The sequence below is a fragment of the Brassica napus genome, chromosome C2 (assembly GCF_020379485.1).
Source record: "Brassica napus cultivar Da-Ae chromosome C2, Da-Ae, whole genome shotgun sequence".
Lineage (NCBI taxonomy): Eukaryota > Viridiplantae > Streptophyta > Magnoliopsida > Brassicales > Brassicaceae > Brassica > Brassica napus.
In genome coordinates this window covers 35151772-35177376 of record NC_063445.1, presented here as the reverse complement: position 1 = coordinate 35177376, position 25605 = coordinate 35151772, and the positions used below count along the sequence as shown (strand labels likewise).

The 25605-nt window shown below is 34.4% G+C and overlaps 4 protein-coding genes across 4 annotated transcripts; 3 read left to right on the top strand and 1 right to left on the bottom strand.

Annotated features, from left to right (window-relative positions):
• The first annotated feature begins 1635 nt into the window (after nt 1-1635).
• LOC106393389 lies at nt 1636-3442 on the top strand. The gene is made up of 2 exons (XM_013834089.3): nt 1636-2674; nt 2796-3442. The coding sequence occupies exons 1-2, from the start codon at nt 1636-1638 to the stop codon at nt 3440-3442; spliced, it is 1686 nt and encodes a 561-aa protein (XP_013689543.3).
• Nucleotides 3443-5530: 2088 nt separating this feature from the next.
• Nucleotides 5531-6186, top strand: LOC106393388. The gene is made up of 2 exons (XM_013834088.1): nt 5531-5850; nt 5940-6186. The coding sequence occupies exons 1-2, from the start codon at nt 5531-5533 to the stop codon at nt 6184-6186; spliced, it is 567 nt and encodes a 188-aa protein (XP_013689542.1).
• Nucleotides 6187-10591: 4405 nt separating this feature from the next.
• Nucleotides 10592-13291, top strand: LOC106396947 (mitoferrin). The gene is made up of 8 exons (XM_013837458.3): nt 10592-11833; nt 11901-12019; nt 12099-12223; nt 12317-12416; nt 12504-12590; nt 12661-12744; nt 12816-12901; nt 13008-13291. The coding sequence occupies exons 1-8, from the start codon at nt 10996-10998 to the stop codon at nt 13153-13155; spliced, it is 1587 nt and encodes a 528-aa protein (XP_013692912.2). The 5' UTR covers nt 10592-10995; the 3' UTR covers nt 13156-13291.
• Nucleotides 13259-16599, bottom strand: LOC106396946. Its single transcript, XM_013837457.3, has 3 exons — nt 16288-16599; nt 14102-15785; nt 13259-13937 (listed from the first exon to the last, which is right to left on the bottom strand). Exons 2-3 carry the CDS (start codon nt 15761-15763, stop codon nt 13596-13598), a joined length of 2004 nt encoding a protein of 667 aa, XP_013692911.2. The 5' UTR covers nt 15764-15785; nt 16288-16599; the 3' UTR covers nt 13259-13595.
• Nucleotides 16600-25605: the final 9006 nt, after the last annotated feature.

Genomic DNA, 25605 nt, shown 5'->3' with positions numbered 1-25605 from the left:
AACACTTTCGGACTTGGCAGAGGAAGGTCGTTCGGGCATGTTCTTGTTTGATTGTTGCCCGGCTGACTGACCGATGTCTAAAACGGTTCGGGGGTGTTACAGTTATAACTTTGCTTTCCATCTCATTACATAGCAGTGTATGCTTACCTATTGTATTATGACGTTTGCCTTCATGTCAGCTTTAACATATTCTATCATGCGACTAGTTGACAATGTGTGGTCTCGTTTTGCTTGCTTACCTTTAATAATTGCCTTCTCTTATATGTGTCTATATCGCCTCAATCCATGTCATAACATTAGGCCACTGCAACTTGTCTGAACACATGTATTGAGGATCTGACTTCCTTGCCTAAACTATACCATATATCGTATAGCATAGCTTTGTTTGGATCACTTCCTACACATGTATTGGAACATTATTCAACATCACATAAAAACGTGGAAACAACGCGAACTTGGATGTATATGGTTTTTACCAAAATGTGGGCATACTACATTGAATATAGGGTAGTCTTGTTCCCGTGCATGGATATATTGTATATTTTCGAGTCCCTTATGAATACACAATTACCAATTGTTGTGAATTTATGTGTGGCAGAACTTAACTAGACTACATAGACTATAGTATAGTATTGCCTCTGCGTTTTTTCATACCTCAACATGCGGACACAAATTAAGGATGTGTTTTTAACTTCAGTCATCTCCCCACGCACACGCGCTTGCAGGGTTATTCCTGGCAATATTGAGCATAACTAATCCCATCAGAGACTTTCCACTGTAGAATGGCTATAAGCTTAATATTAGGGTCCAATATGAATATTCACCAAATTCACCATATGTTCAATTCGAGTATTCAATCCAAAATGTGTATCCAGTTTAAAGGAAAAAAAAAACTGAAATTTGGTGGAAGAAGTGTAATATTAAAAGTAAAGATTTAAAAAATTTCATGTACAGAAAAATTAAAAGTAAAACTAGATTTTTCACCCACACATCCGTGCAGGTAGATTTTCATTTTATTAATATATAACGGATACCATCGCAAAACTTTAAAAGATATTTACATTTAAGTGTTATATATTGTGTAATTCTATAATGTTATTGGTTACAATACATTTTAAATATATAACGGATACCATCGCAAAACTTAAAAAAAATTGAGAATCTCCTTCATTTTTTCTAATTTTTACAGACTGAATACAATACATTTTAAAATTTTATTTAGTTATACTATAAAACTGATATTTTCTTAGCTTACTTTATATTTCTATGTTATTTATTTTAGTATATTGTGGGATTTTATAAGTAAATACATTATAATAATACTATATTATTAATTATAAAATCAATCGCTGCATTAATTTAAAAATTTTGTTAGGTTTTTTAACATATTTTGTTATAAGTAAAAATTAAATTTAAATTTACAGTTAAAATTTATTTATTAATATTTATATAATTTATAAGATTTTTTAGAAATGCTATATATCGAATAGATTAACTTAAATAGTCAAATAGATGTAATTGATGATAGCGAGTCGAGTGTTCAAGGACCAAGACCAATAAGGCAGAACAACCCGATTGAACCAGAAGTTCATGATCAACCACAACAAGGAGTAGGAATGGAGCACATTCTGAAAGATGCTTCATGACGTGATAGCGAGGTCATTACAACAACCTCAGGTGCAACCTCAGCCACTCGTGCCACCACAACCTTCAGTTAGTACACCGATGTTACCGTTGATAACTGCCATGAAAAATATGAAGACACCACATTTTGAAGGAGGGACAGATCCATTTCAAGCTGACCAGTGGCTTCGAACAATGGAGAAAAACTTTGAGACTGTGACATGTTCCGAAGAATCTAAGAAGAAGATGGCAGTGTATTACTTAGACAAAGACGCGGCAGAATGGTGGGAGAGTAGGGATCGCCAAGTAGGACATCTGGTCACCACTTGGGTGGCATTCAAACAAGAATTTGAACGCAAGTACTTCACTCCTGAATCTAACCGAAGGCTTCAATGTCAGTTTGCAAACTTGGTACAAGGAGATAAGACGGTTAGAGAATATGAATCTGAATTTATGCGACTGCGACGACACATGTTGCGAGGACAAGATGATGAGGAGACCATGATATCTAATTTTATGTTTGGTCTTAAACTAGAGTTAGAGAATAGACTAGCAGTCGGTAACTACGAGAGTCTCACCGAGCTAGTGGAAAAGGCTGTGAATGTGGAGATTGGATTGGAAGCTGAGAAGGCGGCAACTAAGAAATCCAAGCAGCATCAAGAAGGAAAGTATGGTGGAAACCAAAGATCTTTTAAGGGTAAAGATAAGGAAAAGGAATCAGGAGGGCCAAGTCGACGATCTCTGTTCACAGGGAAATGCTTTAACTGTGGCAAGATAGGCCATAAGTCAAGTGAATGCTACGGGAAGAAACCTGGATCCTTTCAGTCAAACTCCTACAATCCTACATGTTTCACGTGTGGAAAGAAAGGGCACATCTCTACCCAGTGCAGCGTCAACCGTCCTATCCCAACTACGCCAATCACTGTCCATCCTCCTCCAGCTCCACCTGCAATCGCACCATCGCCAAAAAGGCAAGCTATAGGAGGTAGAGTTTACGCTTTAGAACTAGAGGATACTAAACTTCCAGGCCCATCTAAGGGTCCTATCACAGGTATTTAGGTTCTTTAACCTTACTAGATTTATTTTGTGTCGTGTTATTGCTTGTGATGGATTGGTTACCTTCTATTGGATAATTTTTTATGTTGTTGATATATATAATTATGTTGTGGCAGGATCTTTACATGTTGCGGGACGTCCCACACATGTATTGTTCGACTCGGGGGAAACACATAGCTTTGTGGCCCCTGAGGTAGCTGCCGAGTTTGTGGGTTCATTTGTGATTGACAGGATGGATGTGGCTGTGATGACTCCCGGAGACCAAACCCTCCAAGCAAAAGAATGCCTCAGAAGAGTTCTGTTAGTCATTTGCGAGAAGATGTTCTTGGCAGATTTGTTGGTGGTGCCCTTAAAAGGATATGAAGTTATCTTAGGCATGGATTGGTTATCAGGCTATCGGGCACAATTAGATTGTGGAAAAGGTCGTATTTCGTTCAAGGAGAACGGGCAACGGCAAATAGTGTTCTACGGGATCAGTCCAAGCAAGTCTGTGTCTTTAGTAGCTGCCTTGAGAGTGGAAGATTTGCTTAAGGATGGAGAAGCGTATCTGGTAACAGTAACTGCTAGTAAAGGACCCGCTAGCAATGAAGTTGAAATTACGGATATTGCGGTAGTACAAGAGTTTGAGGATGTGTTTGCGGCGTTAAAAGAGTTACCTCCACCTCGGAGTAACCCTTTCACAATTAACTTGGAACCTGGAGCTAAGCCGATAGCAAAGGCTCCTTACCGCATGGGACCCGCAGAGTTGAAGAAACAACTTTGAAGATTTAATGGAGAAAGGTTTCATAAGACCTAGCTCTTCACCATGGGGAGCTCCGGTCTTATTTGTCAAGAAGAAGGATGGTAGCATGCGGCTTTGCATTGATTATCGAGGAATCAACAATATCACCATCAAAGATAAGTATCCTCTTCCGCGGATAGACGAGTTGTTGGATCAGCTAAGGGGAGCAAGTTGGTTTTCGAAGATCGACTTGGCGTCGGGCTATCATCAGATTCCAATATCAGAAGGTGATGTCATGAAGACTGCGTTTAGAACTCGTTATGGACAATACGAGTTCGTAGTAATGCCTTTTGGACTTACTAACGCACCGGCGGCCTTCATGAGATTGATGAATGAAGTCTTCCACGATTATCTCGACAAGTTCGTGATAATCTTCATCGATGACATTTTAGTATATTCCAAGACAGAGGTCGAGCACAAAGCACACTTGAAGCTAGTGTTGGAACGGTTAAGAAACCAGAAGCTGTATGCCAAGTTCAGCAAGTGTTCTTTCTAGAAAAGAGAGATCGGGTTCTTGGGGCACCGTGTGTCTGGAGAAGGAGTTTCCGTAGATTCGGAAAAGGTGAAAGCCATCAATGGTAACCGAGGTAAGAAGTTTCCTCGGGTTAGCCGGGTATTATCGAAAGTTCGTCAAGAACTTTTATTCGATCGCTAAGCCCTTGACGAAGTTGACCGGAAAAGGAGTTCCGTTCATCTGGGGAAAAGAAACAGATGAAACATTTCAGAGATTGAAGAAAGCCTTGACCACAACACGGGTATTGGCATTACCTGAACAAGGTAAACCTTACACTGTGTACGCAGATGCTTCTAGGGTTGGGTTGGGTTGTGTGTTGATGCAGGAAGGCAAAGTAAGTGCTTATGCATCAAGGCAACTCAGGAAACATGAAGAGAACCCCAACACACGATTTAGAAATGGCGGCAGTGGTGTTTGCGTTAAGGATTTGGAGAAGTCGTGGAAGTATTCACAGATCATAAGAGTCTCAAGTACTTGTTCACACAGCCTGATTTGAACCTGTGACAATGGCGATGGATGGAGTTTGTGGCGGATTACAACCTGAAGATTCAATATCATCCAGGCAAAGCTAATGTGGTCGCAGATGCACTAAGTCGTAGAAAGTTGGCATCTGATATTGGAAAGGAAGTGGAAGCAATATCAAGTGAGCTCAAGTTGATGAGTTTGTGGGCAATTGAAGGGGAGCTATGTGAGCCTTTAGGCATACGTGCCGTAAACCAGGCAGGTTTACTCGCACGGATCAGACAGGAGCAACAACGTGATGAAAAGTTAAAAGGGATCATCCCAGGAGTTAAAAATCAAGAAGTTCCAAACGCAAGTGGCTATCATGTTGCAGCAGATGGTACATTATTACTTAATGGGAGGATATCAGTACCACATGGAGAAGGGCTACGAGATGAGATTTTGAAGTCGGCGCATCACTCGTTACTCAGTATCCATCCCGGGAGTACGAAAATGTACCGAGATATCCGAAGGTATTATCATTGGCCAGGAATGAAGAAATCAGTGGCGCGATGGGTGGCTCAATGTCAAACTTGTCAACAAGTCAAAGTCGAGCATCAGATTCCAGGAGGATTGTTAAAAAGCTTACCAGTACCTCAGTGGAAATGGGATTCCATATCCATGGATTTCATCACTGGGTTACCGCCGGCTCGAGGAAGATCAAATAATGCAATATGGGTGATTGTCGACAGACTGACGAAGGTGGCGCACTTGTTACCTATGAAGGAAACAGATAAGGTAGAAGTATTGGCAGAGATGTATGTGGATCAAATTGTGAAGTTGCATGGTGTGCCAACAGATATAGTCTCCGATCGAGATCTTAGATTCACCTAAAATTTTTGGAAGGCGTTACAAGAAGCAGTGGGAACTAAGTTGTTCATAAGCACCGCGTATCATCCCGAGACGGACGACCAAACCAAAAGAACCATTCGCACCATAGAGGATATGATGCGGATGTGTATATTGGATTGGGCGGGAAGCTTGGAAAAATATTTACCATTAATCGAGTTCTCCTACAACAACAGCTTTCATTCTAGCATAGGTATAGCATAGGTATGGCACCATATAAGGCGCTTTATGGGAGGCCATGCAAAACACCTTTATGCTGGACCGAAGTTGGAGAAAGAAGAGAGTTTGGACCCAAAATTGTAGAAGAGACAATGAAAGAGTTGGAGATCATTCAAACCAATATGAAGAAAGCGCAGGATAGAAAAAAGAAGTACGCCGATCAATCAAGGCGAGAAGTGGTGTTCAGTATTGGTGATTGGGTTTACCTAAAAGTGTCAGCTCAAAAAGGAAAGGACCGATTTGGAAAGGTCGGCAAACTAGCGGTAAGATTCATTGGGCCTTACCAGTTATACAACGAATCGGAGAGGTAGCTTATCGTTTCAACCTACCTGAAGAGATGCAAATACATCCGGTATTTCACGTATCAATGCTGCGGAAACATGTTCATGATCCCAGCGCTATTGAGATAGAGCAAATCGAAAACCTGCAAACAAACCTCACTTATCCTGAGGGACCAATCCGAATAGGTGAACGTCGGATACGAAGATTGAAGAATCGAGAAATTCCTCAAGTCCAAGTTTTCTGGGGTAAGCGGAACCGTGTAATTGTGACCTGGGAGGATGAATCAAGATTCAAAGTGTTGCATCCAGATTTCTTCCACGAAGATGTAGTGATGGAAGAAGGGGGATCACCGGATCCTTAGAGAATTCGGGGACGAATTCTAATAAGGGGAGGAGGATGTAATACCCCGTCTTAAAAAAGAAAAAAAAACCCTAATTTCGGTTTTATGGAATTTCTCGGGGAAGCCGAAGGCTCGGGAAATTTGTATCCTCAAGATTAAGGTTATTCTGGAGTCTATTAAACATATTTAGCTCATCAGAACGGGAGCGGAAAAATATTTGGGATTGATCGCGGGACGGAAATTCACCAGAAGGGCCGAAATCGCGCAAATCGACTGAGAAGCTCGAGGTGGCTTGATCTAAGGGTTCCGGACGTGGTCTCAACCATTAAACCTGCTGAGTGTCAACACAAGAAAGAGGTGTAGACGTGCATGAAGCAGTTCCATGCAGCTCGACACACAGAAGCATGAGGTGTCGCAGTACCTGCGATATGCGCATGCGAACCGACATGCAGAGGCCCGTGTGTCGCGATGCATGAACACCAGACATGCTGAAGGGAAAGTGGACGTGGAGGTGTCTTATGGCATGGCCAGGAGGCATGCAACAGGGCATGTGGACGCCCATATGTCGCCACGCATGCGAGACGACACACATGCGATCGGGTGGCATGTTCTTATTGGCCGGCAACTTCTATATATACCCAGCCACCCTTCACCATTTTTACTCTTCTCATTCCATAGAAACCAAAGCAAAACGTGGCTAGAGAGAGATAGAGAAAAAGAAGTGAGGTGCTTTAGAAGTATAGACATTTCCAAAGACCGATAAACTGTCGGGAAGTTCCGAAAGACTGTCCAGAAGTGAAAGAAGGTTCTTTCCGAGTTCTGATCAGTCCAGACCAGTCCATTCAAGACATCGACATTGGATTTTGGGATTTAGCATCACGGTACCAAGACGAAGATTTGGAGGGGAGAAAAAGGGTTTGGTCAACATCCGGAATCAAAGAGTCGAGCCACATCTCTTAATCACTGTGAGTCACGGTTAATTGTTTGTTAACGAATTTTTAATGCAGGTTCCTGACATCGGAGACGGCTTCTGAGCTAGGAAAGCCGGTCCGGTCTAGGTGTCAGTTTGTGGATCCGAGGCTTGAGACGATGTCTGGGCTAAGTGGATAGCAAGACTACTCTAAGCACCCGGGTTATTGTGATTGTGTGATTATTATATGTTGTTATGTTGTGTACCTCGTGTTGGTACTGTTGTGTGAGAACCTCGTGGTGGTTCTAGTAGTAGTTGCAGGTCATTGCTTCCTCAAATGGTACCACTAAGCCAGTGGTGGGCTCGGTTTAACTTGGCTTGATCACCAAGGCCGAGTGTCACACGTGGATGTGGCAGCCCCCGGCGAGTTCGATAGAGAACCGGGGCACGGCGATTCTGATTGAGTACCGTGACCGGGCGATTCCCGAGCGCCTACGCATGTGTGGTGTAATAGTGAAGGGATTGCCGGTGTCCCTTATGTGGAGGAAAAATGATTATGTTGGGCCCTAGGAGTATATATATGGTTGATTGATGTGATGACACTCATAAAGAGTGTTTGGATTTACTATCGTTTAATTGTTTACTGCTTAATCATTTAGGATTTAATATTTGAATATTGATTGTTGAACTACCCGTCTTGCTTGTGTTTGGGGTTGAGTTTAGAATGACGGGTAGTTGTATATGCTAGATAGGGAACCCTAGCTCACTGAGTGAAACTAGTTCACTCACTCCTCACATCCTTTTACAGGTGACCAGTAGAAAGGACCATAGCGCTCGCAGAACTGTAAGAGCTGGTGTAGATTGGACATCTTTTGCTAAAGACTCGTTTTCAAGATATATAAATGTATGTTTTACTTTCGACTGCGTCCATGGAACATATGTATAATATTTTGGGCTTGTGAACTTCATGTTTTATATATATGGAATAAAGTATGTTTTATATTCGTGACGTGTTGAATCTGATATTAGGTTAGTCCAAGCTAACACAACTCTATGATTTGGTACGCGTTGCAAAGCCTTAGGCCGAAGATTAGAGGAAACGAGTTTTGAATGGATATTCTGGGTTACAGAATTATGTTTGTGACTTGGAAAGTCTATTCTCAACCCGTCGTAACACTTTCGGACTTGGCAGAGGAAGGTAGTTCGGGCATGTTCTTGTTTGATTGTTGCCCGGCTGACTGACCGATGTCTAAAACGGTTCGGGGGTGTTACAGTTATAACTTTGCTTTCCATTTTATTACATAGCAGTGTAGGCTTACCTATTGTATTATGACGTTTGCCTTCATGTCATCTTTAACATATTCTACCATGCAACTAGTAGACAATGTGTGGTCTCGTTTTGCTTACTTACCTTTAATAATTGCCTTTTCTTATATGTGTCTATATCGCCTCAATCCATGTCATAACATTAGGCCACTGCAACTTGTCTGAACACATGTATTGAGGATCTGACTTCCTTGCCTAAACTATACCATATATCGTATAGCATAGTTTTGTTTGGATCACTTCCTACACATGTATTGGAACATTATTCAACATCACATAAAAACGTGGAAACAAAGCGAACTTGGATGTATATGGTTTTTACCAAAATGTGGGCATACTACATTGAATATAGGGTAGTTTTGTTCTCGTGCATGGATATATTGTATATTTTCGAATCCGTTATGAATACACAATTACCAATTGTTGTGAATTTATGTGTGGCAGAACTTAACTAGACTACATAGACAATAGTATAGTATTGCCTCTGCGTTTTTTCATACCTCAACATGCGGACACAAATTAAGCATCTGTTTTTAACTTCAGTCCTCTCCCCACGCACACGCGCTTGCAGGGTTATTCCTGGCAATATTGAGCATAACTAATCCCATCAGAGACTTTCCACTGTAGAATGGCTATAAGCTTAATATTAAGGTCCAATATGAATATTCACCAAATTCACCCTATGTTCAATTCGAGTATTCAATCCAAAATGTGCATAATCCTGTTTAAAGGAAAAAAAAAACTGAAATTTGGTGGAAGAAGTGTAATATTAAGAGTAAAAATTTAAAAAATTTCATCTACAGAAAAATTAAAAGTAAAACTAGATTTTTCACCCACACATCCGTGCGGGTAGGTTTTCATTTTATAAATATATAACGGATACCATCGCAAAACTTTAAAAGATATTTACATTTTAGTGTTATATATTGTGTAAATCTATAATGTTATTGGTTATGTTTCTTATTCGATATTATTAATGTATAATGATTTGTTTTAGATATTTTACTTTATTATTAATTGTTATTATATATTAATATATTTTCGAGTTTGCTAAAATAAATTCATAGTATGAAATAAGAAAATTGAGAATCTCCTTCATTTTTTCTAATTTTTACAAACTGAATACAATACATTTTAAAATTTTATTTAGTTATACTATAAAACTGATATTTTCTTAGCTTACTTTATATTTCTATGTTATTTATTTTAGTATATTGTGGGATTTTATAAGTAAATACATTATAATAATACTATATTATTAATTATGAAATCAATCGCTGCATTAATTTAAAAATATTTTAAAATTTTATTAAGATTTTGTTAGGTTTTTTTAACATATTTTGTTATAAGTAAAAATAAAATTTAAATTTACATTTTAAATTTAGTTATTAATATCTATATAATTTATAAGATTTTTTAGAAATGTTGTATATCAAATAGATTGACTTATATAGTCAAATACATGTAATTGATGAAATAGACATAATATGATTTTTATGGTATTTCTTTTAATAAAGAAGATATAGAATATAATTATAAAATTTAAAAAATAGCATACACTTTTTTTTTATTTTGTTTTATAATAAAAATTTATTTAAATTAATGTATAATAGTATATATTATTAATTACGAAATTAATCAATGGTATTAATTTAAATAAAATATTTTAAATTTTTAGAAAGATTTTGTTAGATTTTTTCTCAACATTTTGTTATAACTAAAAAAAAAAATTTACAGTTAAAATTGGTTTATTATTATTATTTTTATATATTGAATAGATTAATCTAAATAATTAAATAAATGTAATTAATGAAATGGACCTAATAAGACTAGTATGACTTTTTTTATGGTAGATAAAAATGATACTTCTCTTTTAATAGAGAAGATATTTTAAATTTTTAGAAAGATTTTGTTAGATTTTTTCTCAACATTTTGTTATAAGTAAAAATAAAATTTAAATTTATAGTTAAAATTGGTTTATTATTAATATCTTTATATATTGAATAGATTAATATAAATAATTAAATAAATGTAATTAATGAAAAAGACTAAATAAGGATAGTATGACTTTTTTTTTTTTATTATTGTAGATAAAAATGGTACTTTTATCTAGAGAAGAAGTGAGAAATGAAAGGAGGTAAAAAGTAAAACCCCAGCGACGAGAACAAGCGGCGCATAAACCCTCTACGTAATTTTCATTTTCAACCCTTTCAATTTCTTTTTCCACGCGCGGCTGGATCTTCCCGAGGAACTTGAGATCTCAGAGCTGCTGCTGAAGAACGTTCGCAAGTTTTGCTTCAACTTTTTCTGAATTGGCAGTCTCTTTTAAATTTTAATCTTTTTTTCTTCTTATTCTCGAGAGAACACCAATAATCCCTCCTTTTTTTTCTTTTTTGGCTCTATTGTTTTGGTATACATACATATAGAGGAACGACCACTGTCATGTATAAGAAGTTGATGAAGTTTCATATAGGGAGGGGTCTTTGGAACAAATCCATGTCGTAGCTAAGGCATCTGCAAGTGAGTATTAGCTGAAATTGGAATCAGAAAATTGGCTCATTTTGATTGGTTCTTTAGGTTTGTGAGAAAAGCAAATGGCTTCTGGGAAAGGCCCTTTTAAAAAGGGTCAACCTTCGATTAAGCATAGTTGCAACTTCGCTGAGGCTAAGAGGAAGCTGTCAAAGATCAGTGATCATGAACATGTTGAGTATCTTCCCCAGAGGCACACCAGATCAAGAGGATCTTCAAAGTTGAGTCAAATGTTGAGCAGAGATGCGCTGATATCAGCAGTTGACTTGATGTGGGATCGCTCCGATAGAACAGGTTCGCCTGCTGAAGAAGAGGCTAATAAGTCTCAGTTGGTGAGAGTTTCCGAGAAGATGTGCTATAGGCAATCTTCGGAGGCTAGATGGGAGAGAGACAAACTGTACAGCTGGATGGAAGGAGTAGCTCCCTCTATTACCAGGCTTCATAAGGGAGATGCTGAGTTTGAGAAGATAGAAAGTTGCTATGCTGAGGAGGGCCACTCAAATCCAAGGGGTCCTCTTTTAGAACCATCCAGATCTATGGATGCCAACTCTCTCTTTCTACTTTACAAAGATAGGTGTGCCAATAAGAGAGGAGTGAACATAATAAGCTCCAGATGTAGTAGCACGGACTGCCCTTCTAAGCTTTCTTCTCCTTCAGGGACTAACCCACGCGAAGACACCTTATCCATGCTTGAGGGAGATAGAAAAGACCTAGAGAATGAAGCTTGTTTGTCCTCTACTTACGCCTTTGCTAAACATCGGCATGCTTTTGCCGGTGCCTTGGCTGGTGTCAGCGTCAGTCTTTGTCTTCACCCACTTGATACAGTCAAGACAATGATTCAATCATGCCGCTTCCAAGACAAGTCTCTATGCTATACCGGGAGATCAATCATATCTGAAAGAGGTGGGAATCATTTACTTGAGATGAGTTATCACTGTGCCTCGTTGCTTAAATCCCTATATGTGCTCAGGTGTTTCTGGACTTTATCGGGGGATTGCTAGCAACATTGCCTCATCAGCTCCTATCTCTGCCCTTTATACATTCACTTATGAATCAGTTAAAGGAGCTCTGCTCCCTGTTTTCCCTAAGGTCTCTTTCACACATGTCTTACTCTTGGCATGTTGAGTAGATTGTCAAAGTTCATATATCTAATTCCTTGTAATATCAGGAATATTGCTCTCTTGCCCACTGTGTAGCCGGGGGTTCCGCAAGCGTTGCAACTTCTTTTATCTTCACGCCAAGTGAGCGTATCAAACAGCAGATGCAAGTCAGTTCACATTATCGCAACTGCTGGTAAACTTTGCAAGCTTTAGTCTAACTTTTGCTTAAGAAAGGATTCATACCTTCTGATCCCCAAAAAAAAAAATGGTATGTCAATTAATATAGGACTGCATTAGTTGGAATCATCCAGAAAGGTGGTCTACTTTCTTTATATGCTGGATGGAGTGCAGTGCTTTGTAGAAATATCCCTCACTCGATCATTAAGGTTCTCTTACTATAATTTGTTCGTGTTCTCTCTAACTAATAGCAGTGCTTGAATACAGTTCTGATGCCAAAGTTATTGGAAATGCAGTTCTATGTTTATGAAAACATGAAGCGAATGGTATTACCATCCATAGGTCCTTGTGGTCAAGCGGCTCAACCCACAACATTGCAAACGGTTTGTACTAAGATTCTCTATTTTCAGCTATCTTTAAATATGGTAACTTGGGATGATTATCTCCTGACAGCTCGTCTGTGGAGGACTAGCGGGATCTGCTGCTGCCTTTTTCACAACCCCATTTGATGTAGTGAAAACAAGATTACAAACTCAGGTTTGTTTCTCTCTCCAAACTTTTCAAGGAGCAGTTGTCGCCAACATTTAAAACTTATCCTATGGCTGCAGATTCCTGGATCTAAGACCCAACATCCTAGTGTGTATCAAGCTCTTCAATCAATACGGAAACGAGAAGGTCCACGAGGGCTATACAGGTTTGCTCATTTTTCACTAATCTTATCTCCCATGCCCTGGTGCTTGTATCATCCATGCTTCTTCAGCTTTACCAGTATAATCTTCTCTTATTGTTGTATTATGCAGAGGTTTGATCCCCAGACTGGTGATGTACATGTCCCAAGGAGCTATATTCTTTGCTTCATATGAATTTTACAGGAGTATACTCTCTCTAGAAGATCTCTCTGCTCGCTGGCACAAAACAAAAGATGGAGATAACCCTAACCCATTATAGGACAAAGATTGTAACACTTTAATCATTACCATTTTTTGGGCTATGTAACTATTGATTTGATGAAAATTCATTTGTTCAAAGTACCTTTTTTGACCGGGGAGAGAAAAGAGGAAGATGATCTCATTATTCACTACAAGTTACAAAACTTTTTCTGAAAGATCTAACCAAATCTAAGCTTATAAGAAACTCTAACCAAATTGGGCAACTCCCATTTGCTACCTTATAGTATGAACAATGTAGCTTTTTTTTTTCTTTTGCAAAGATCCTACTCGGAAGAATGAATAAATAACGTGACACATTTCTCAGACCGGAGACCATAGAACATTCCATCTTCAAGTTCTAGTTTGTTTGGGGAACCGCTTCATGGCTGCACTTTGTCAGGAAGCTGGAGACCAACCTTCTCTTATCTTCTTACTGCCAATCCTGGACAGCATCACAGACTACACTCGAGAGATTGGCGAGAAAGGAGGGTTTGGCATGTAGGACTGAAGAGCGATCACAGCTTCTTTCACAGGATTAGGAACATTCTTTTCTCCTTCCTCTGTTACTGCTTCAACTAAACACTGAACATCCTCATCAATCAACATTTTCAGTGAGCTGCAGTGTGACAACGGTTGTACATTCTCGCCGTTTCTGTAATTATCCGAGACTTCAGTGTTATGTAATATGGCAACACAGGTGGAGAATGCTTGCAGAGTTGATAACTGCGCATGGAAGTGAACATCGTATTGCCCCTCCTCAGCAAACGACATGTACAACGCTGGTATATGCTCTTTAGCACCCTATAAAGGTAAGAAGTGTGGCGATGTGTTAAAACATTTTTTGGGAGGGCCGGATCAGAGATTTGGAGGGCTTAAAACATTTTTTAAGATTTGGAGGGCTTAAAACAAAAATTCATAACTATAGGGCAACAGTTACTCATACAAGTCCAAGATCCAAATGTTACCTGGAGAAATAGTTGCAAAGGATGCTGATAGTCCACAAGAGGCTGATCATGAGAACATGAGATAAGAGGATTACCCAAAACCATAAGAGGACAAGCCATGTCCCAACCACCACAGTCACAACCACCTCCTGACCTCCATCTCTGAATCAAAGGCGAAGGACCGGAGTTTTCGGTAGTTGGTAGCCCATGGTTTCCCCTTGGGATTACAACTTTCAACTTTTCAGAACCAAACAACTCCTTTTTCTCCTCTTCTATTGGAGAAAGACCAAGAAGATTCGTTTTCTCCATCAACCTTTTGTCACCTCTTCTGTACTTTAAGCTCTCTCTCTTCTCAATGGTCTCTTGGATAATTATAGCGGCAATCTCAAGGTCAGGATGCAAATCTGCAGCTGACCATGGGTTTGTTCCATTCGAAGCCTCAAGATCACAGCTCTGAGATGTACGTTTTGGCTGAGATCTCTGCTTCATTGTATCACAACCATCCCTGGACAATGTGCTGCTTCTTGAATCTGAATCTGGTTTAGCAAGAGGTAGTAGTGATTGATCTTCCTTTGTGGAGACAGAGTCACTCCGTCTCGCTTGTGCAATATCATACAAAACAAACTCGTTAACCATCAAAGTCTCTGGATCTTGTCCCTTTTTTCTTACTTCTGAAGACATGTTACATGAAACTTGCATCTGAGCCACAAGCAAAGGCTCTTTGCTAACATCGTTCAAACCCCTCACGCTAGCACTGCTTCTCTTTCTGATCCCAGCAGATGAGAATGTATACACCCAACTAGAACCAGTCTCTGATTTCCACGTCTTTGCGGTGTAAACATCCTCTGGAGAATCAGACACAAACTGAAAAACAGGCAACCCATGTTTGCTTTCTACCTTTAGACGGCAATGTAGATGAACCGGGGATGATGCCAGTACATAGTCCTTATTGACAACTGGAGGAAGACTTTTATGAATGTTTGAGTAGTCACTCAACATAGACTTGCAACGCTCATTGTTCTTCCAAGGCTTTTCTGCTTCTCCTAAATAGCCAAGAGGACTTCTCAGAGACTTTGACTTAACAAATGGATCAAACATTTTCCTAACCCTTGAGCTTTCCTTATTGCAACCGGCTTCTAATGAAGAGGAATGTGGCTTAGGCAATCTAGTTTCATGGTCATCCTCTTCTGAATCCAACACCACTCCTCTATCTTTAATACCTGATTTCAAACAAATGTCAATGAAGTTGCCAGAGGTGTAAGGCTCAGCTGATGACTTCTGTCCATCTGAAACCTTCTTTGCGTCTGATATTTTCTCTGTACTCCCCTTTCTTGAAGAATCAACAACTCTAAAGGAGAAAGAAGCGTCGCTAGTACGAGACAGCTCAAGTTTTGCATCCGAGTCTTTACGTCCCTGAGGATCTCTAAGCTCTTTAAAAAACTTATTGGAGCTTTGATACACAGAACCTCGCCTTTGCTCCGTTTTATTATCCGGCTTGGAAGAAAAGTTCTTACAGGATGTGCTGCGGTAGCGCCTGAAGCTTATCTCGGTGAAGCCTTCTTTGACTCTCAGTATCTCATCCCTGCGAGGCGGCTTCAGCCTTGTACTCCTCTTCTCTGATTCAGTAAGAACACTGTTGGGGCTTTGTTCCATATCAATTCCTTTACCAAATTTCATTTCCATTACAATCACCTCATCAGAACATCTGAAAAAAAAATAAACATTAGAATTCAATGAATAAAGTTTAGTCCTCCTTACTCAAGAATGTAACAGAGAGACATATTGGCATCAAAACATAAACAACAAAGCATGGATGAAGGAAAGCTAAATTCAATCTAAACCATTTTACCAAACAACTAATATAATAGGTGAAGTCGTTGCCAAGAGCATCATCACATACTAGAACTTTAGTCAGTGTCCAAAGAATGAAATGACTTAAGCTCCAAAATACAAAGTAAACATGCAAAAATCAATGATCTTTCTATACCTCATTGTAGATCTCAGATAGGGTATGAAAAAAAATCCAATTATAGTATGAAAATGAACATAACAAAATCAGAAAACTACCAAAATAGCGGTCAAAGAAGAACACCAAAACAAAAGAATCAGATAGTACCAAAACTAGCATCCAGCAGAAGAAGCAAAAAGAGGTGAACTTAACAGATAGAGAGAGAATAATATAAAAGGATCTAAGAAACAAAGCATGCCTGAGTTAGAGTGAGAAAGAGAGTGTGTAAATCTCGAACATATTTTCATAGTTTCACTCATAGACATGGAGAAGCAGAAAGACAAGGAGAGATCGCAAAATAGTGAGGGCAATAGGATAGATAGATCATGTTCTTTGTAATGTAAACAAAAAGAAAAGCAATCGATTTGTTTTCTCCCTCAAGGCATCATTTTGTTTCTTTTCTCTCCCAATTCGTAGCACTCTTTGGTGTGCAAAAATCACTTTCAGTCTCTATCTCTCTCTGTGTACTTTTGCTTTTAGCTTTAGTTGTTGTCGGCTTCTTTTTTCACTTCATTTATCAAACACAGGTTTTTTTTCCTCTTCAATGAAGTGAGTGACGTAAGACAATCTTGCCCCTTTGTCAGAAACTATTGCTAAAATACATTAAAGGGTTATTTCGTCATTTGATATTATTAATCGGTGAGAGATTTGAGGAAAACTTTCATTAAACTAACCAAACTATAATAAAGTACCATTACTTGTTTCTCGGGAAGTTCATGTGGATTCCTATCCCTAATTAAAATCTTTAGACTATGTGTTTCCTCCACTTCAAATCAAAAAGATATTTTAATTGTTTATCTATAGAAGGAGTATTAAATAATGTGTGATTTATATGGGTGGTGTACTTAGATTTAAATTCAAGGAGATGATTTAATTGTATGCTAATAGTAGCTCCTAACTATAATGGCCTGCATCGTAATTGGAAAACCCACTTTTGACCAACCTTTCAATTTTTTTGGTCCAAATAGGTAAAAGACAAAAATAATTTATTGGCATTTAGAATTAGAAACTTATAATATAATCCGGTGAAATCTATTATAATGGACCGTCAGGACACACCCACGTATAAGGCGAGCTTAATGGGTCGAGCCCAGTTTCATTCGGGACAAAAAAAAACAGGTTGGTCTGCTTAAAACTTTAAAATTTCAAATATATACGGATTTCTTTTTTAATTTTTCTAATTAGAAAATGTAGAAAATACTCTTACCCAAATTAGACAATTTCAATGTAAATAACAAACGAGAAAAGAAACACTACTTCAATATAATCAACAAAATCTAGAAATCACAATTTTCCTCCAAAATCTAAAAATACATTTTCTGTCCAAACTGACAAAATAAATTTTATGCCAAAATTGAGAAATCTTATTTACGCCTAAATCTGATAAATTGATATTTTCTCCCAAAATTTTAAAATTATAATTTTATACTAAATTATAAAATTATATTTTCCACAAAAACTGAAAAATACATTTTCCACAAAAACTTTGAAATATATTTTCTATCAACATTGAAGTATTTATTTTCTGCCAAAACTCAAAAGATTATTTTCTGTCAGAATTATAAAATCACATTTTTCTTTAAATTTGTGAAATCTTTTTTCCACCCAAATGCAAAGTCACATCTATATTATTAAAATTAAAGTACAAAATTGAACTAACCCTTAAACTAACAGTTTAATCTATAATATATAAAAGTTGATGCTATAAGCCATTGAAAACGCCTACGTAGGATTTAAAACCACCAATCTTAATATGAAAAATAAGCATTTTAGTTTGCTATTTCTAAAAATGTCAATATTACCAAAAATCGTTTATTTCAAAATAAAATATAAATAAATTTAATTATAGCAAACTTACAAAGGCAAATAATTATACATAAGTTAACTTAATACAAAATACATTTTCGAAAATTAACATAAAATATATTAAAAAAAATAATAATTAACTTTAAAATGTAAAATATTTGAACAGTTAGAACTGTTTTAATTTAAAACACGTGAATTTTAAAGTTTAGATTATATGCTATTGAAAACATTAAATAATATGATTTAAAACACATAGGATTTAAAACAACTAATCTTTTTTTGTCATAAAAAAAACTAATCATAATATGATAAATAATTATTTTAGTTTAATATTTTCAAAAATGTCACTATTTCCAAAAATTTGTTTATTTCAAAATAAAATAGAAATCAATATCAAATAAGGAAGCTAACAAAAGTAAAAAGAGGGTATATATAAGTTAACTGAATATATAAAAAGTTTTTGAAAATTAAAAATTAAATCTATACTATATAAAAGTTGAGGCTATAAGCCATTGAAGGCGTTCATGTAGAATTTAAACCACCAATCATATTATAGCAAATCAGATTCTTAGTTTACTATTTTAAAAAATGTTAATATTACCAAAACAAAATCGTTTCTTTCATACTAAAATATAAATCAATATCAAATAAAGTAAATTTACAAAAAATATAAATAATATATTAAGTTAACATAATGTTTAATATTTTTTCGAAAATTAAAAATTAAATAGCCAAAATAATAATTAATTTAAGTTATACACTATATAAATCTAAATTTAAACTCATGATTTTCAAAGTTTAGGTTATATACTATTGAAAGTATTCAAGAATAACATATACTATATATACGTTGATATTATAAATCTTTGAGAATGTTCACATATTATTTTAAAGCACCAAAAATATGCCAAATCGTTTTTTTTAATTTGGTATTTCTAAAAATGTTAATATTACGAATTGTTTTATTTCAAAATAAAATATAAATAAGTATCAAATAAGTTAAACTTACAAAATTAAAAACATCATGTACAATTCTATACTATATAAAATAAAGTTTCGAAAATTAACATAAAAATAACAAACAAATATAATAGTTAATTTAAAAATGCAATACTTTCAAACAATTATAACTATATAAATCTAAAACACATGATTTACAAAATTTAGGTTATATGCTGCTGAAAATATTCAACAAAAAAATAGGTACTATATGTAATTTGATGCAATAAATTATTGAGAATATCCACATATTATTTTGAAGCACCAAAATATGTCTAATTACCATTTTAGTTATTATTTTAAAAATTTCAAGATTTTCAAAAAATGTTTATTTCAAAATAAAAAGGAAACTACTATTCAATTTAATGATGAATGCAAAATTACTAAGGGAATCAATTTGATATATAAACTAAATCTTTGAAAGACCAACATAAAATTAATTTTTTTTTTAAAATAATCTTAAATAATACAAGAATTTCAAATAATAAACACAATATGAATCTAAATCACTTTTCATTACATATGATTCTAACAAAATATGATTTCAAAATAGAAGCTATTTCTTTCAAAATAATTATCAATAATAAATTTAGAAAACAGAAATACCAAATAACTAAAAGAATCAGTTTGTTATAAAAATTAAATCTTTGGAAGATCAACATAAAATTTAGTAACAAAAGTAATCTTAAAAATATAATAATTTCAAATAATAAAGACAATATAAATCTAAAGCACTTTTTCTTTACATATGAATCTAAATAACATATGATTTCAAAATTGAGGATATATATTATATAAGTGTTCACATATAATTTAAAAATATCATTATAATAATATAAAAAATCAGCATTTTAATTTGATAAAGTAAATAAAAAGATCTTTTTATTAAAAATAATTAGCTTGATATATAAAATAGGTATATATTTGAAATTAAACAAAAAAAATATTCAAAAAGAAATAAAGTTTAAAAAAAATTATTTATAAATAATCATGTATGTAAAAATAAATAAAATCAACACAAAACTATAAAAAGATAAATTAAAATTTGTAAAAATTATCTTTAAAGTTAGATTGATATTTATAGCTAATTATTGAAAACTTACCATAATAAGAGATTGACAAGAAAAAATTTAATTATGTCCATAACTTTTAATATGATATGGACTATATGCTTTAAAAATTAGAAATAACTGAAAATACCAATAAAAATATTTAAAGTCAGTATCATAAGTTAATATTTTTATAAATCTTAAATTTTCTAAAAATAAAAATAGAACAAAACGAAAATAAAAATAAAAAATACTTTCTTGATATATATGCTAACTCTTCTTTAATTAACTTCAGAATTATAAAATTATGTCTTAAAGTATGTCAAAACATACATATATCTTATAAATCAAATAAAATAAATAATTAATATCACAATACTTAATATGATCAAATAAATATAAATGTAAACTGTAATTTACTATTTGTTTTTTTATTTATATTGGTCTCAGGTATAAAATATTATAAATTTATAATAGAGAAAATGACTAGGATAGCACTAAAAAATTTTTTGTCACTAATATAGCCTCTAAGAATAAAAATGACCAAAATAGCATTTAATGTTTTATCAAAAGAGATAAATATACACTTATATCCCAATGGTAAATTAATTTAGACATTAGGATTTAGAGTTAAGGGGTGGGGTTTAGGATTTAGGGTTTAGGATTTAGGGTTTAGGGTTTAGGGTTTAGGGTTTAGAGTTTAGGGGTGGGGTTTAGGGTTTAGAGTTAAAGGGTGGAGTTTAGGATTTAGGGTTTAGGGTTTAGGATTTAGGGTTTAGGGTTTAGAGTTTAGGTTTTAGAGTTTAGAGTTGGGGAGTGGGATTTTGGGATAAGATTTCAAATTTTGAAAAATAGAAAAAATTTAAATTTTTCAGAAGATAAAATGTTATTTTGGTCATTTTAGTTTTTGATGGCTATTTTTGTGACATAAACTTAGAAAGGTGTTATTTTGGAGATTTGCCCTTTATAATATGTTATTTGAATTTCTTAGAAAAATAATGGTTGATTGTGATTCTTTTGATAAAACATTAAGTGCTATTTTTGTGACTTTTGACCTTGATTGCTAGTTTGGGAACATAAACTTGATTTAGTGCTATTTTTGTCTTTTTCTCTAATTATAATAGTGTACTATTTTTAATATGAATAGAATGATCAATATATATCTTTTAAGAAAATAAGATTAATAAATAATATAAGCACGTTTATAAATACACTTACACATTTACATATATAAAAAAAAGATATCTATATATTAGTTTTTAAAAGAGTATAATTGTATAAAAATCTAAATAGAAAAAATAATAAAGCATACTTTTAATAAAATTTCATATAAAAATGTATATAAACCAATTATACTTCATTATCTAGTCTATAATATAACGAGGCAGTTCCCTAGCGACACATGAGGGCCCCACATTTAATTTGAGCTGAACTGCGTAAATAAACATGCCAGATGTTGGGCCATTTAAGTAAATAAATACTATTATTCTCTCACTCAGCCCAACAGCACCCTCCGCCCTCCATCTTCCTCAAGGTTTCCAAACCCTTTCAACCATGAACCGCAATTCTGAATTGAATAGTGCAACGGCTTCCTCCACTAAAATTACCCATCAAAACTATGTAGAACTTCTCCCCTATGACATCCAAACGCTTCGCCTTCATCCAAACTACACCTATATATAACCGAGCTCAAGATCAGTTGTATGTGTTACAAAAAAAACATCCACCATCGACGTATCTACATACGTTCTCTTTGAAGATGTTGTTCCCGGAGTGTCCGAGGAGGCGACGTTGATTTTTGGGATGTTCGAAATCAAGCAAAAGCCGCCTGAGCTTCTTAACTCCGTCAATTTATCCACCGCTTATATTTCTACTCTTATCAATCAGCCACATCCACATGCCTCTGTTATGCAAGGATTTATCGCATCTTCTTCACGACGAAGAACTACAGGGTCACTCACCACAAATACAGCCTTGGCTTCAGTCACATCTTAATCTCCTTTGATTTTTTTTCTGTTCTTATCGTTTTTTGTTCTTTCTTATGTGTAGCTGTAACCTAAATTATTTACAATGATCTTTATGGTATGTTTGTCACTAATATAGCCTCTAAGAATAAAAATGACCAAAATAGCATTTAATGTTTTATCAAAAGAGATAAATATACACTTATATCCCAATGGTAAATTAATTTAGACATTAGGATTTAGAGTTAAGGGGTGGGGTTTAGGATTTAGGGTTTAGGATTTAGGGTTTAGGGTTTAGGGTTTAGGGTTTAGGGTTTAGGGTTTAGGGTTTAGGGTTTAGGGGTGGGGTTTAGGGTTTAGAGTTAAAGGGTGGAGTTTAGGATTTAGGGTTTAGGGTTTAGGATTTAGGGTTTAGGGTTTAGAGTTTAGGTTTTAGAGTTTAGAGTTGGGGAGTGGGATTTTGGGATAAGATTTCAAATTTTGAAAAATAGAAAAAATTTAAATTTTTCAGAAGATAAAATGTTATTTTGGTCATTTTAGTTTTTGATGGCTATTTTTGTGACATAAACTTAGAAAGGTGTTATTTTGGAGATTTGCCCTTTATAATATGTTATTTGAATTTCTTAGAAAAATAATGGTTGATTGTGATTCTTTTTTTTTTTACCAGCCAATTTATTATTTAGTTTACAAGTTACAAAGCTCTGTATGAAATAAGTGATGGTAACAATAATTTACTTATGTAAGAAATGTATTGTTAAACAAGACGTTTGTCTATGTTTTTTCAAATCTTTTATCTATTTGTTCTCAAGCTGTTTTTATCAATAAATGAATAAATATAGTTATTTAGTAATCAACAATTAAAAGTTAATAAATTTTGACATATATTTTTTTAAGTAAATCATTATCAAAATATTCATTAAACTAATCAAATATGTTTTAAAGAAAAAACTCTAAATATTTTATAATCAATAAGCTTTTTTTAATATGGTCTTAAAAATTATGCAAACTATATGTTGACTTTTCATAAGTCTTTGGTGTAATTCACCGAAAAATTTATAGGACATATGCTTATGAAACTTTATTAAAGCAATTAACATAGCATATAAAATTAAAAATGATCTCACAAGAGTTCTATCAATGAAAAAATATCTGAAACAAAATGTTGTTAAAATATACGACAACATATAAAAAATCAAAGAGGCTAAAAAAAATAAATTAGTTGAAAATTCTAATAATATTTACAAATAATATTCACATTAGAGTATAGTCTCAGGCTCTCAGTGACAACAGAAAATAAAGATATGAAAAATATTCATTATACATTCGTCAGTTGGAAAATATATTATCTAAGTTTATGAAATATGATGTGAACTAATAAAACATAATAATCACGCCATTTATTAATATTGTAACTAGATCAAGTAGAAGATGTATCTAATATATTTTTTATTTATATATGTTTATTTTAATAAATAAAATATTATTTAACATTAGTTTAAAGTTGTATATATTTATTCTCTTTTTGTTATATCTGACATTAATATTTAAATTTAATAAAAATATTTATTATGATTAAACTGTAAATATAATACTAACAGATATGCATTTAAGCGACTTCAATATGAGTATTTCAAATACAGATATTCACAAAATATATAATAATTTTATTCTCATTGTAAAAATTGGGTAAATACAAAGTAAAGTTAAATATTGTGCATATGCATTAATTTTTTATGTTTTCAAATAGAAAGATAGATAAAAAAATTATAATAAAAAATATATAATAAAGATAATTATAAGGGCAAATCTCCAAAATAGCACATTTCTAAGTTTATATCACAAAAATAGCACTCAAAAACTAAAATGACCAAAATAGCACCTTTCTAAGTTTATCCTTTGAAAATTTTAATTTTTTTTATTTTTCAAAATTTGAAATCTTATCCCCAAAACCTCATTTCTCAACTCTAAACCCTAAACCCTAAACTCTAAACCCTAAACCCTAAACTCTAAACCCTAAACCCTAAACCCTAAACCCTAAACCCTAAAATCTAAACCCTAAACCCTAAACTCTAAACCCTAAACCCTAAACCCTAAATCCTAAACCCCACCTTTTAACTCTAAACCCTAAGTTTGTGACTTTTGATAGAACATTAAGTGCTATTTTTGTGACTTTTGACCTTGATTGCTAGTTTGGGAACATAAACTTGATTTAGTGCTATTTTTGTCTTTTTCTCTAATTATAATAGTGTACTATTTTTAATATGAATAGAATGATCAATATATATCTTTTAAGAAAATAAGATTAATAAATAATATAAGCACGTTTATAAATACACTTACACATTTACATATATAAAAAAAAGATATCTATATATTAGTTTTTAAAAGAGTATAATTGTATAAAAATCTAAATAGAAAAAATAATAAAGCATACTTTTAATAAAATTTCATATAAAAATGTATATAAACCAATTATACTTCATTATCTAGTCTATAATATAACGAGGCAGTTCCCTAGCGACACATGAGGGCCCCACATTTAATTTGAGCTGAACTGCGTAAATAAACATGCCAGATGTTGGGCCATTTAAGTAAATAAATACTATTATTCTCTCACTCAGCCCAACAGCACCCTCCGCCCTCCATCTTCCTCAAGGTTTCCAAACCCTTTCAACCATGAACCGCAATTCTGAATTGAATAGTGCAACGGCTTCCTCCACTAAAATTACCCATCAAAACTATGTAGAACTTCTCCCCTATGACATCCAAACGCTTCGCCTTCATCCAAACTACACCTATATATAACCGAGCTCAAGATCAGTTGTATGTGTTACAAAAAAAACATCCACCATCGACGTATCTACATACGTTCTCTTTGAAGATGTTGTTCCCGGAGTGTCCGAGGAGGCGACGTTGATTTTTGGGATGTTCGAAATCAAGCAAAAGCCGCCTGAGCTTCTTAACTCCGTCAATTTATCCACCGCTTATATTTCTACTCTTATCAATCAGCCACATCCACATGCCTCTGTTATGCAAGGATTTATCGCATCTTCTTCACGACGAAGAACTACAGGGTCACTCACCACAAATACAGCCTTGGCTTCAGTCACATCTTAATCTCCTTTGATTTTTTTTCTGTTCTTATCGTTTTTTGTTCTTTCTTATGTGTAGCTGTAATCTAAATTATTTACAATGATCTTTATGGTATGTTTGTTTCACATGACCACGTTTTGTTTTTGACCTGCTCTTCAACGACAAAAAGTTAGCCATATTCTCAGTTTATGTATTTCTTCTTCACAGTAATTTTGTACTTCACAGTTATTTAATTGCTTATAATTCATATCAGAACTGGATGATGCTGTGTCTATGAATCTGTGATGAATTAATGTGTTAACGATTTCATAATGTTCTATCACAGATTCATGGTTTCTTGGTCCAACAGGCAATCATTTTCAACAACAGATAATCAGCCATATTTAATTATGACTTTGTATATCCAAAGGTTATGTCGTTCACTCAGTTTCATCTGATTTTTGTTAGATGTTTTTTTATGTATGTGGCTAAGTTATGTGATGTATCTTCTTTTTTGTTAGATTTATGGATCTAGATTTATGGAGAATCATATCATCACGGCGAAGTGGGGAGATTCAGGTATATTAGTGTTCAAGGGTCATTAATTGGTGGATCTAAGAAAATTAT

Bases quoted from the DNA above. Each gene is read 5' to 3' on its own strand.
- LOC106393389 (XM_013834089.3), top strand. From the start codon at position 1,636: ATGCTTCATGACGTGATAGCGAGGTCATTACAACAACCTCAGGTGCAA. The intron at 2,675-2,795 runs GTATTTAGGTTC...ATGTTGTGGCAG, and splicing joins ATCTAAGGGTCCTATCACAG to GATCTTTACATGTTGCGGGA.
- LOC106393388 (XM_013834088.1), top strand. From the start codon at position 5,531: ATGGCACCATATAAGGCGCTTTATGGGAGGCCATGCAAAACACCTTTA. The intron at 5,851-5,939 runs GTAGCTTATCGT...TCATGATCCCAG, and splicing joins TTATACAACGAATCGGAGAG to CGCTATTGAGATAGAGCAAA.
- LOC106396947 (XM_013837458.3), top strand. From the start codon at position 10,996: ATGGCTTCTGGGAAAGGCCCTTTTAAAAAGGGTCAACCTTCGATTAAG. The intron at 12,020-12,098 runs GTCTCTTTCACA...TTGTAATATCAG, and splicing joins TGCTCCCTGTTTTCCCTAAG to GAATATTGCTCTCTTGCCCA. The intron at 12,902-13,007 runs GTTTGCTCATTT...TGTATTATGCAG, and splicing joins GGTCCACGAGGGCTATACAG to AGGTTTGATCCCCAGACTGG.
- LOC106396946 (XM_013837457.3), bottom strand. From the start codon at position 15,763: ATGGAAATGAAATTTGGTAAAGGAATTGATATGGAACAAAGCCCCAAC. The intron at 13,938-14,101 runs GTAACATTTGGA...TTACCTTTATAG, and splicing joins CTTTGCAACTATTTCTCCAG to GGTGCTAAAGAGCATATACC.